Genomic DNA, 13,559 nt, shown 5'->3' on the forward strand with positions numbered 1-13,559 from the left:
GTGACCCACATCTAAAACAAGGTGGGCAAAGAACAATTCCTGGATTCCCATGTTAACCTATTCACAGCATTTCAGACTCATCTGGACCCCTGGAGTTCAATGGTGTCACATGGAAGCAAAAATGCAGCAGCTCACTCAAAGCAAGCCTCACCTCACTGCTGAGTCAGGCATGAGGAAAATTAGGGAAAAAACGGCAAAAAAGGCAAAAGGGAGAGGAAAAAAATGCATAAGAGATGAAAAAACAGCAGAAGGGGGGTAAAGACCAAAAGGGAAAAAAGGACCTTACCTCCTGGTGAGCCTAAGCAAAGTAGAGATAAATAGCAACTATGCCTCAGAGAGAACAAGAAGCCCATTAACTACAGGAACATCAAACAAACTCTATCACAACCATGTTGAAAACCAAAACTTCTGGGCTTTGAGAGGGGGGGAAAACTTCCAAACTTTAATTATTTTATTTCCTAGAGATACAAATCCAGGGCCAAGCAGATTTCTCCCAGAAAGCTCCATGTCCACTATGGCAGAGATAAAAGTCATCTTTGTTTAAGCAGAAGCCAAAAGTTAAAGAAAGAGAAAACTGATAAATGATAGACTCAACCCTTCCCAGCAAGAGCAGAGAGCTCCCTTTACACTCCATGCCCAGTCATTCAGGGCAGCTAAACTCCAGCCCTAGATTTGCTGAGAAAAAGCCATGAAGCACTTACCTGGCTTTGTGCAGCGATGACAAGGCGAGAAAAGTCCACAATCATGGGAAAGCTATCAACCAGGAAGATGGGAGGAGGCTTCTGTGATGGACCCATGCTGCAGGGCAGAACACCGGGTCCTCACTGTGTGCTCCAACCCCAAAGAAAATATTAAAGAAAAGTCTTCTTACAATCCAGGCAGGTTCTCTGCCTTGTTCAATGCAAATAATTCAAATGCCACTGGGTTTCACCTCTAATAAGAGGAAAAGCAATGGTTTGACTTCCTCTACCAAACCCCAGCTGCCAAAGGTAGAGAACTCAGGGAGGCCCATGCATTTTCATCATGCCTCTAGCACTCACGTGATGCAGGTATTTCAGAAACATCCCTTTGCCTCTGCCCTTGCATTTGTACAAGAACCTAAAAGTCAGAATTTTAGCAAAGCGTGAGGCAAATAGATCAAACAGAGAAACTGAAAGCCTTTCTAATGACTAAAAGCCAACTACCTTCCCACAAAGCACTCAGACTCTAATTTGCTGCTTGTTGATCCTCAGCCTGTGCAAGCAATTACACCCTGATTGCTTTTTCTGATTTCCACAGTTCTTCTCACCTGAGAGCCAGAGCCAACAGCTGGGGCTTTGTCTGGGGTCCTGAGAACTTCAGTGGTGCAGGAATGTGCTGTATAGCCAGCAAGGCTCCCACTGGAAGTTAGGCATGATCTCAGGAGCTCAAGGTTAAAGCATTGCCCTTTGATGGATTGAAGATAAGAATTAAATGCTGTGGCTTAAGGATAATTTTGTCAGCGTGCTCAGCATTAACAGAAATGTGGAGATCTGTGTATGAATGAAACAGCTGTTTCACATGTTGCCTCTATGATGAGGACAAGGTTCTGTCCCTGAACTCCAAGGAATTCCTCAGCACACCCTTCAATTCAGCCACAAATTAACCCTAACCCTTGTGTGCATCTTGCTCACCTGGCTGTTCTGTGTCTAACTTCTCTCCAGACTCCCCACCCTGCTTTTCTGAAGCTTTCACTGCTGATGTGGGCTTTCCTGCTTTCTTTTCATCTGGCCTTATTTAACTCCTTCCTTGGCAGCAACACTCTCCTGCCCACACCTCTGAGTTGACGCTCTTGCTGTCGGGATGTTGCTCAGTTACATAAGTGAGCTCAGGGTCCAGTGCTGCTGCCCTGCACTCCCTTCCTCGTTTGGAATAGTCATGGCCAGCCATGGATTATGGACTCCTAGATACCAGGACTGTCTTACTTTCTTCTTTTTCTTTAAGTGAACTCCTGTGTACCATATGTACTTCTGAAAGAGGAATGAGTGAGAGCTTTTTAAGGGGACCCTTGGATATGGTAACCTGCTGGCTCTGTAATCAGCTCTTCACCATTGCACAGTGTGGGGAGAATGTGCTTGTGTTCCATGGTGTGGCTTGTACCCCCAGAACAACCTGTGGAGTTTCTCACCAGCTCTGCAGTGATAGTGTCACCTATAGAGCTGCACACTCTTGACCAAAAACCCAGAGTTTAACAAAAAACTGCACCCAGCCCCTGACTCACTATGGAACTTTGTGACAAAAGGCACAGAAAATGAAACTACGAAGAAATGTTCGGAGACGCAGTGGGGGCAATATATCTTTAATTTTTTTTGCTTTTGTTTTTTAGTATTACAGTATATTCTTATAAAAAGATACAGATAAAAAGGACACTACAGGATTTGTACATTTAATTCACCTATAGTCTTAAACTGACTAAGAAATGAGGATAGGCCAAGGCATTACAGCAGCACACAACCTCCCACTTCAGTAAGCAGCACTGTACTGTCTAGCTTGGCAGGCAGGGCCACCTCCCAAAGTGACCTGCAAGTTTCAAGCTGAGCAGGCTTGCAGGGGAGCAGAATGGCTGCAGGTGGGATGACTTGGAAGGGAGGCATTGAGCACAGAGTGGCTCAGGTACTGAACATTCCCTCACAATTCTAAAAACTGCAAAGAGCTTTAAAGAGCCTGTTTGAAGGCAAGCAGGAAGGGAACAAATGGCTTGTCAGAGAGGCTTTTCTAGATCACTTGGCTCAGAGCTCCGAGTAGGGGAGGCTAAAAGGACCTTGCCCTACATGAGCTGTGGTAGAACATCTTACTTTCTTACAAAAACTGTCTAAAGGAGAGTTTTAGTCCAGATCCTACTTTTAATTATGCTGATGTAAAACTAGAGAAACATGAACTGGTTTACTGCAGATCAATTCTACATTACTACCCATAACAGAAGACTCCAGTTTGGAACCATCCAGACTCTTTCATTAAATGAGTTTCCAAACCACCACACTAGACTGGCATCCTTCTCAGCTGGCATCCTTCTCAGCAGGCACAGTGAGCAAATCTGGCCAGCTTCAGAGAATACTGGTCATCACTTAGATTAGTAGATAACTTTTTTAATGCATTATGTAAATAAATATATAAATTCTACATTTTCAGTTGGCCAAATTGTGCTATCCAGGTTGGCTCCTTCTACCTTTATAAGAAACCAAGGGTGGTCAATGGAGACTACCTCTTTGCATGGCAGGCAATCAGAAATCTCCTGTGTCAAGCACAGAAGCCAATGAGCCACGGCCAAACACCTTCTGATTGCCAGAGACTCCATGGGTTACAAACCAATCAGTAGAAAGATTTTGCTTACCTGAGGTAACCTGGGGAGGTGGGCTGGAGGAGGAAAGAGGTAAAGTAGATGAAATCATTCTTTGGCCTTAAAGATAGGGAGGAATATTAACTCTGAGGAAGGAGAACTGTCCCAGTTTTTCTCACTAGTGTGTTAAATCTGGTGAGAAGTTACAGGGCCTGAACAACTTCTGGCCATCTAGCCAAGCTTCTCTGGAATTATGGACCAAATTTGTGTGGAAGGGTGAAGTTTGGGGATGCAACTATGCACCTTAACTGTTTTCAATCTTCTCATCATGACGCATGATAAAAAACAAACATTTTTTGTAGAAAGTGTTCTAAAATAACCAGCCTCCATCAGATTACCACAAGCTTTAAAATGAGAGCTTTCCCAGAACCAGGATCACCAGGGCACCAGGGGCAGAGTAATTATGACAAAAGCCAAAAGGTTTTTTTTTCCTCACTCCCTTCCTACACCAAGACTGCTCACCTGCATCCCCTGGCCTGGCTCAGCTGGCACAGGAGCCAAGCCAGCTCTCCAGCTGGTGTAATGCCCTGGCACAGTCTCAATAGTCTTTGCTGTAATGCAGTGTATACATACTTACAAACATAGCAAACTAAAATAAGGCAAAATAAATAGAGGTGTCAGATTTACAGGTTCCCCTTAGAGATTCCTAAAATCTTTTTTTTTTTTAAATCAATTACCCCCCAAACAAACAGACAAACAAAACCCAAAACAACCAACCTAGAAACAAAACTGCATATATCATGTACATCATCTACTGTACAACAGATCTCATTTCCCCTCACGGAAACTCCTGACACAAGCTTCTCCCGTGCAATCCAACTCAAAGTGTGATCTTTCCTAAAGAAAAGGAAAGATTTAGCCAGTGGGGCTGATCATTATGGAAACACCTGCCCCACAGTCTCCCACCAGGATCCTTTGCAATTCCTTTCCCTTCCTCAGACATTGTGAACACATTACAGAAAGGCTTCTGAAGGCCATCCAGGTTTTTTCCTAGTGAGGAAGTCTCTCAGCCCTGAACACTAGTCCTACTTCTGCTCTCGTAGGGAACTGGTGCCTGGACAATGGCTGTGCTACAGAGCATGGAAAGGTCTTGCTCCTTGAAGTCACTTTACCTTGTAGCATTTCTAGAGACACAATAGACTGAGAAGAGTGACTCAGTTCAAAGCAAGCAGAAGGGGGAAGGAGTCTTCTTCAGTCTTTACTGGGCTCATCCTCATGCAACAATGCAGAGACACAAAGGTGAGCGAGCACTAGACCTCTAGGGACAAACTCTGGAGAGTTAGGAAGTACCTCTTCTAGGTGTGAGGAACTTCATCATAAAGTCAGCAATTACTGTATTTCTGCAGGAAGCAGAACAAGCCCTCAATTATGCCTTTTTCCCTCACATCTCATTTTTCTCCACTTATTTCAAACAACAGAGTGACTTCTCTTAAAATGCTGGTTCTTTGCACAGGTGCAAGAACAACAGCAGACCCTAGCTCTTCTCCAGTGATGTTAGACTCAGACTGCTACCTAAACCTACTCAGGAACAAGATTTTCCTTTCTCCTTCAGCACCTGGCAACTCAGCTACAACTGCTGAAGAAGAGAGCATTATATGCACTCATAGAACCCAAGAGATGAGAAACATGGACAAACTTGGCTTCAGCAAGAATCTGATGCCAGGCCCTACAGCAGAGCCAATTTTTTCCTTATCTTCTGTGTGGGTAACCTCATCTCATACAGTAGATAATTTAATGGACCTCTCTGCTTGTCACCATTTGTATGAAAACACTGCTTGCCTCAGTGTAAAACTGAGCTTTTGAAAAACCTTCTTTATGAACTTTCACCATGGAGTCAAGAGCCTGGGGGACTGTCCAGCACACAGAACGAAGCTTTTGGCCACCACTGCTGGTTTAAAACAGGGAGCCTGGGGCACTGGAGTGCTGAGAAAGTTGAGCTGCATTGAATCAGGGCATGACTCTGAGCTTTCTGTCCATCCCCTTAAAGACCCCACAGCTGATTTACAAGAGTTGCACAATCTCTCATTATTAATGTATGAGTTAAAGAGGTGGCAAAACTATAGCAGCTTTCTTTGACTCTCAATGTGGCTGGATGTTGTTGCGTACCATTATACAGGACCTCTTTAAATCAGGGCTGAACTGTGTACACATAGGGACAGAGGATTTGTCACTATCTCTGCTTTTGCTACATTTGTGCCTGGCAAAGTGACTTCAGTTTCAGAAAGCACAGCACAAACCACAAATACTGGGGCAGGGGAAATGCTGTATTTATAGCCAAAGGGTTTGCCCTGAGGTGTTTCTTCTCTGGCAGCTGCCACGCTGACAGTCTGCCTTATCAAACAAGTACCTGGGGAGCAAGCAAGCAGCTGTACTTGCACATCATCTTGGACTAGGACTGACCTTGGCACTACATGTGAAGTTCTGGGTGAGTCCTAAACCCAGGGAGAACAAAGAGGGAGGGAAAAACCCCTACAATGTTCTAATGCCTAAAAGCATAATCTTTGGAATTCAGGGATTATTCAAATCTAAAGTCAACTGTATACCAATTTGGCACATATTACCACCTCTCATATGGCTTACATGGCATAGGTTACATGGCATGCTTTAAAACAAGACGAACAAAAGGGCTGGGATATATAGCAAGTCTACTTCAGGGAGCAGCAAGGAGCTTGTTAATATAATTTACAAGAGACATTTCTAAAAATCCATTTGTAATTTAAAATAAAAATGCTTAAAAAAGTGAGATTTTTTTCTTAAACTTTCAAAAACCTTTATGAAATAGTCTTTCTTCTACAAGGTGCTTGTGTCCACTGCAATAGGCATTGCTGTTAATAGCTAATCCCAGAAAGGGAGTGGGATAGTAAGGGAGGAGAATGCACCCAGCTCTTGTAAGATACCAGCTCTTTACGATGAGTATTATACAGAGGCGCGGCAGTCTGGAATGTCCTAAATAGGGAAATTCTGGGGCGGGAGACTCAAAATCCAGTAAACAATGAAACATCAGAGTTTAACAATTCTGACTTTTTTGCTTCTCTTCTCTCAATTCTCTTTTTTGCTTTTAATAGTTTACATAATTATTTAACTCTCAAAGTGTTCAGAAAACCACCACAGTTTGCTTCTCCAACATTGTAGTGTGTAATACTGATCAGGCAGCGTGCATTGCAGAGGAAGTTCTGTTCTGCAGACTCAGTGCAGAGCCTGAGGTTAAGTGACATTCAGAGAAAAATCAAACCAAATTATTAAACTTCCCTGGGATTCCTTGACATTTTGTGCTATTGACTAATGCAGCAATTTGTAGATGGTGGGTCCCTCTTCTCAAATGTTCTCTCTTTTCTTCCTGTTTAGGGGGAAGAATCCATCACCATTCTTTCGTTTCCTCTTTTCCTTCTCCAGGGAAGATAATAAAAAAAGAAGACAAGTTTGAAAGAAAAAGGTAAAAAAAAAGGGCCATGACAGCCCACACAATCCAATCCCTTTCCTAGAACCATGAAGACACACAGAATTCAAGCCTCATCGTGGGTTCTTTCCTTTTCTTCTTATATATTTAATTCATGTAACTTAACCACAAATTTATTTGTTTCTTCTGAATTAACTCAATTCCAAAGCCTGATTGGCTTACACAATTCTGTGTCCTCTTCAAAAAACTCTCAGTTTTAATTATGAGGCTCTCCCTTGGTTCATCCTGAGGGATTTCTTCAAAATGAAAAACTCAGCGTGCTCCAAGGCTCTCCTTTGACACCATTCACACCTTTCTGAGTGACATGGTTCCTCTCGGCAGGAGTGGGGTGTGTGCAGTGGAGGTCAGGCTGTTAGACAGAAAGACCAGTTCATGCCAACAGCAATCACAGCTGGCATCAAGTGGAAAAGAAATCTCACTTCTGGCAGGCAGTGAACCCGTTCACTGTTTGTTACTGGAGACCTGTGGATGATACTAGGGAGCTCCCAATTTCCAATCTTGCACCAACAGATAAGAAATTTTCCACTGATTCTCTGCCAGCCTCCAGCAACGACAACAGATTCTATGGTCACCTCCTTGTAATCCCAACCTGGCAGTGGCTTAGTTTTCTAAAGGAAAGCCAGAGTTTCTTTCCAAGAAGATGCATTTCATAGCCTTGAAACTCAACCACCAAGAAATTCCAGAAAACTCCTAGAAAAGCAGAATCCAAAAGACTTTTGCAAATTATTGTACATTGATCCTGATTCTTGATTTTCATTTTGTTACAGACACTGAAGACTTCTTTCTAAGCTTCACTTGCTTTGGGCAGTGTAGGCCACACAAAAATACTATACAGGACATGAGCTTAAACGCATTTTTCAGGTGCTAATCAATGGCTTATAAAATCCAGTTCTAGAAGGGAATTGGAAACTTGAGAACCACATCCCAACAAACCCCTGAAGGCCATTCTAGATCCTGAAGAAGTGGTAGTTTACAGAGTTGGTCTGAAACTAGTCTTCCTTGTTATCAGCAAGATGGAGATCATGACTAGTTTTTACTTTGGCACACAATTATCTTGTTCCAGCTGTGAGGCTGTCTGCAAGGCCCAAGTACTTTCTGTCATCACCATGAGGCCTTTGCTGACACAACACACTCCCAGAAGTAAATCTGTCAGCTCTGCATGGCCCACAGGCCCTGCTGGATCCACAGAGGCACTTTTATAATGGTTCAAATTAGGAGCACAGAAGAAGGGTGAGAGGAAAGCTGATCATGGAGAGGTAACGTCTCTAGCGACAGACCGAAGCCTTTGGGGCAGCTGTCAGCCAGGCGCCATCACACACATTCATCTTCCTTGTTTTGCACTTTTTCAACACCTTCTTTTGGTTGATTATTTCTCTTCTTCTTGTAGTTAATAATTTAGCTTTGTCACCACCCGCTCACGGCTTGTCTCTAAGCCTTGGTTCCCCGAACGTTTGCGGTTACGCTTGAGCTTGGATAAGTCTTTGTCAAAGACTTCACCCGACCTTAATGCTGACACCAGGTCATCAAACTCCCCACTCTCTTCAGAGATGCTTCCAGCTTTTGCCTTCTTTTGTCGCCTCTCTTTCTCCCTCTGTTCTTTTAGCTGTGGAGAAGGACACAGAGTTTTAGGATTAGCTAACAAAGATGCCAGATCACTGGGTACATTGCCAAGAAGTAGCTAAAATGCATCAGCACAGATTAGGGGAAAAAAAAAGAGTAGGAGCTTATCCACAAGGCCATCACCTGTGCCAAGAGCAACAAGCCCATGCTGGGCTTCTCTTCTACACAGGCGAGAAGAAAGCAGGAGAAATGAGGAATGAGAAGCAGCACACGTCTGCCTCACAAAGCACAACTGGCCTGCAGCAAGAGGACACACGGGATCTCTCCATGCTGCTGCTTTTCACAAATTTTACAGCAGGATAGTGCCAGCTCAGCTCTCTCTTTCCACTGCTCAGCTCCAGAATCAGTAGAACTGGCAAGGGATGGTGGTGGCTATCAGGAAGGTCTCTCACTCTGCAAATGCTAGCCCCACATTGCAGGAAGACTCTTTCCGTAAGGCCTCCCTCATGGCATATTAGGCCTACAGTGCTTTAACAGTGGGCCCTGAACCTTCCAGGCTGGCTGAGAGGAAACTTGAGCCTATGTCCTGGCATTTTATCCCTGTGTCTAACAGTAACGCTGCTGGAATCCCGGTGTTTTACCTCTCTCCTCTTCTGAAAGGCAAAACCCACTGCTTTTGGCTCAGCAAACATTTAAAGCAGCAACTCCCCGCAGCGCGGCCTGGGGCCATGGCAGCAGCAAGGGCTGAGGCGTCAGCAGCGGGGAAGGAGGCAAGGGACTGCAAGTTCTCAGGCAGCACAGAGGCTGGGGTTAGAGGGGGAGGCTGGTTCACACGAACCCCTGGGGACACACACGTCTGTCTCCAGCAGCAAAACCCACAGAAAGCTCTGCTGCCATGTCAAGGCCAGACAAGGCCCCAGTAATGAAGGCATTAAGGCTGGCCAGAGAAATACTGCTGGGGTGGGCTGCAGCAGGTGCCAGGGCATTTGCTGTGTCACTGTGCACTGTCAGATGACAGGCACACAGCAGACGATGATGGAATCTGACTGGAAGCTGACCAGCTTGGCAAGACTGAAGGAAATCTGGCTTCTTTGCTTGCTGCCTAAAAGCAGGATAGTCTGGCATGGGGTGGTGGCAAGCCCATCCTGCAAAGTCCCAGGGCAAAAATGCCAGGGCTAGATTTGGTATATGAATCCAAAAGGAGGTAATTTGGAAGTCAAAGAGTACATCCTCAAGATCTGACAAAACAGCAGCAAAAATGTCATATATAGGAACAGAACAATTCCAAAGAGAGGTGTCAGGGAGAAGAACATCAAACAGTGACAGGGTGTGAGCACTGGAATTTTTCTCAAGGCATGAAAAAGTGAGGGAAGGAAACATCTTCCTGTGCCCAGATCCTCACCATTGCCTCCATGCGTGCCCTGCGCTCCTCCTCTTCCTTTTTCTTCCTCATATTCTCCAGATCTTGCTTGGCCTCTGCAAATGACTGTAAGAAAGTGTCGAAGATGCCAAAAAATTCATCTGGCTGCATCTTGCCCTCAGTCTCTCCAAAATGCTTCAGTGCCTTGGCATACTGTCAAGGGGGCAGAAAACACAAGAGCCATAATTAGGGAGGCAGTTTGGTGAAGACAGCAAGGATAGCTTATGAGTAACCACACCATGTAATTCAATACCCTCTAAGCATTCATGTGGCAAGAGTAGAAACTACTCCCAGCAACAGAAGCACTTCTTCTTAAGGCAGGTGTCTCCATCCCTGAAGAGTCTGCTCTCCTGGATATCCTTTGGGCAACATGCAGCAATAGTGCTGGAGAGCACCAACTGTCCACTGATACAAAAAGTGATCTTTAGTTCCTGAGGGCAACAGAGTAATTTCAGAGGATGACACTGTGGCCACATCTTGGCTGCAGCTACAGGACAGCCAGGGCATGGAAGACAGTGAGCTAGCTGGGGAAACAAGTAGTTTTAGTCCATACTTTCCCCTTCCATCTTCCCTTCAAATCCACTTTTTAAATGCCTGGAGGTAAAAGTTTTTTGCAATAAAGCTACAGTCTGTCCTCTCAGAAACCTTCTGCCATGTCATCCATCTCTCTGGAGTCCTCTGAGTCAGGGTGTTGCCCGGGAGAGAGGAGACTATAGACAGACAAGGCATGAGAGAGGGGCAAGGAAAGCAGCCAGGGCTCCCAGGCAGACTTAAAAGAGAGTGAATACATCACAAGTGGTTTTTATTTTAAAAGGCAAATGTTGAGGCTGCAGGACACATATGGAGGCAGCCAACTGGCAGGACTTCAGTCACAGGGCAGTCCTGATGGGGATATGGTAAATTCACAGCAACCCCTGGCTCTCGGACATCAGTCCTGCAGTAGTTGTCCTCTCTCCTTTGCACTCTCACACTCCCAAGCGTGTCTCATTGCTCACCAAAATGCACTCAAATACAAGCAGATATAGTCTGTCAGCAGCACGTACACACGTAGAGTAAGTGCTGTGTAAGGACACACATCCATTGCCCAACCACCCTCCCTCACACTCCTCTGTGCTGCAGCAGGCAGCCCCAGGAGCACACTCCTGACAGCAACTCCTCCCTGATGCACAGCTTCCCTAGCATTCCCTGCTTGCACTTTAGCACACAACCACAGAGCAGCAGAGCATCCTTACAAACCTCGACATTTACCAAACCAGGCTATGGACTGTCTTCAAGCTCTCTGCTGCATGTTTTCAGCCCATACTAACACAGCTCAGTTTCCCTTTCCTTATGTGAGCGCTCTTGCAGAATGGAAAAGACAGTAAGAACAGTTCAGGCTCTGATCCCAGCACAAAATGAATTTGGAAGCAGGTCTTATAAACCCCTCTGGCCCTGTACCAGGTAAAGCATAAACAATGTCTCCCAGTCAACTGCAGGGGGAAGAAATCTCCAAAGAAAGCAACTTCCTTCTGGCATAGCCTGAGAGATTCAGCATCTCCCCTTCTCTGCTATCCCTGCCAGGCCCACAAAGCAGTTTGAAGCAATAGATTCTTTTTTCTTTCTTTAAAAAGGCTGTGTTCTCAGCCAGAAACAAACAAAGAAACCCAAAGAATCTTGGAAAAAAAGTGTTGGAAGAAATGCAAATTGCTTTGAGCTACCAAACATGGCAGGAGTTGAAGGAAACTACATAGAAACAGCAACAGATTACTTCTCTGTTTAACTCTTTTCTCTGAAGCCTCTGAAGACATACACACAAGTATGCACACCTACACCCTCTCCCCACTCCTCTCTGTAATTTTATCTGTATATAATACACACATAAGCTTTTTTGAATATTAGAGAAGTGCAGCAGTCTACAGTAACCCATGCTGAACCAGCACCATCTCTTTGGCAGAGAGCATACAGGCTGTAAATACCACAGGAGATAAAGCATCTCCATATGCTCTGTTTTCTCATCTTGCTTGCTTCAGTGTGACAATCAGCCAGGAAGGCAGAAAAGTGCCAGAGAAAGACTTCAGCACAGTCATTGCCACGACTGCTTGAACACACAGAGCACCTGAAGCTCATTGCTCACAGGGGATGTACTACCTGGAATCTCTTCCCACCTAATTTGTCATTAACTCCTGAGAAAATTGAAAGTAAAGCATAAATTATGAGCAGTGACTAGAGCTGCCAGCTAGAAGGAAGGCTTGTCCAACTGCTGCTAAGCCTGAATTCAGGCGCAGCTCACAGGAGAGGGCAGTTGCACCTTGCAATGCACTCCTCTATCCCGTGTTCCTCCTGTGCTCAGCAAAGGTGAGTGAGAGGGCACACACAAATGAGCTGGTTGAATCCATGAATGTCCAGAGGGGTTTCCTAGTCACTTAAGGAAGCTGGAGGTTGAAAAGGCAGAGGTTGCTTGCCTGGGGCTCTTGGATCCCACATACAGGGAAGTCCTCTTTAGAGGGTGGTGTTGTCTGCAAATGCTCTGCACAAGGCCTGTCACCCAACTACTAGGACCAGCTAGCTCGTGTCACACTGACAAGAGGGGCTTTTGTCACTGCCTCCCCACTGCCACTCTGAGGATGAACAGTGCTGCTGTGCTGGAAAGTCTCAGCAGCCTGGGAGCCTTCCAGACACACTCATGAGTCTAAGGTGTTGCTGTCTCTAAGCAGCAGCAAGGAGGCTGAGAACAGCCTGTCTTTGGTGCCCTGTAACACAGGGCTCAGGAGGTCACAATCACTTACTGTAAAGCAGTGAAAGACGAAAAGCAAAAACTCTGTGAGCTGGATGACCTAAAATAACTACAAAAGGAAAAATCTGGAGTTCACTGAAATAAACATTCTCCTTTTTTCTCTACCCTCTCTGGAAAAAAAAGCTGACTGAGCACAGGAAGGCAAGTCAGGAGATCCAGCTTTTGCTGCCAGCTCTGCCCATGATGTGGCTTGGGAATTCATGCTTCCTTTCTGAGCATTGTTACAGAACAGAAAGTGTCGCCCCATTGATCTGATATAGCAAATGGCAAAAAGCAGTTGTTCACATCTGTACAACAACTGCACTAATGTAATGCACTATTGTAAAGAGGCACATGCTGTCTTTTCACTGTTTAAACTACAACAGACCCCTCTGGCTTTATTACTTCTTTTACTTCTCTGCAATTCTAGTTCTGTGACCACATGTGTTTGTCCAAAGCACTGGTGATGGAATGAGGGGCAGTGAGCTGCCACAGAGAGCCCCCACAAAGCTGTTACAAAGCACAGGCTTCCACCTGCCCACAGAGGCTAAAATCATACTGCCTGCCTCACTCAGGGCATTAAGAGGCAGAGTGGCACAGACCAAGGTGCTCTGGATCATGGCCCTCTCTTTTGCTCTCTGTCATGGGATTTGTGTCACTGTGTACAGATTGCTTGACAGTTCCATGGGCAGGTTCCCTGCCAAACAACACCAGCTCTTGTGCACAGTTGTGAAATCTGTAGCTAACTCCTCATGCATGAAAAATGCTTTCCAGAATTTTGTGATGTGCTCTAATATTGTGGAACAAGGGCTGAAACTCACTTATTCCTGAAGTCATTTGGGGACAGATGACATGGGCAAAAGCAAAATGGAAAACTGTGTTTCAGCAGGTTTTCCACTGTAATACAGAGTGGTATATCTTTTTTCATTAAAAAATTCATTTCTGCACCATAAGGGCCCCCAAGCTCCATGATATAACAGGTCCACGAGCTCAGTGCCAGTTCTGCTTCCTCTGC

The 13,559-nt window shown here is 45.1% G+C and overlaps 1 protein-coding gene across 3 annotated transcripts in view; it reads right to left on the bottom strand.

Annotated features, from left to right (window-relative positions):
* Positions 1-2,301: 2,301 nt before the first annotated feature.
* Positions 2,302-13,559, bottom strand: part of DAAM2 (dishevelled associated activator of morphogenesis 2) — a 203,861-nt gene continuing 192,603 nt past the window's right edge. For all 3 annotated transcript variants that reach the window (XM_059841244.1, XM_059841243.1, XM_059841245.1), the window contains 2 exons: positions 9,775-9,945; positions 2,302-8,415 (listed from right to left, as the gene is read on the bottom strand). In XM_059841244.1, the coding sequence (XP_059697227.1) occupies positions 8,200-8,415; positions 9,775-9,945 (387 nt within the window). In that variant the 3' untranslated portion in view covers positions 2,302-8,199. The remainder of the gene's footprint in view (positions 8,416-9,774; positions 9,946-13,559) is intronic.

Source organism: Haemorhous mexicanus, chromosome 3, assembly GCF_027477595.1.
Source record: "Haemorhous mexicanus isolate bHaeMex1 chromosome 3, bHaeMex1.pri, whole genome shotgun sequence".
In the NCBI taxonomy this organism is placed as follows: Eukaryota; Metazoa; Chordata; class Aves; order Passeriformes; family Fringillidae; genus Haemorhous; species Haemorhous mexicanus.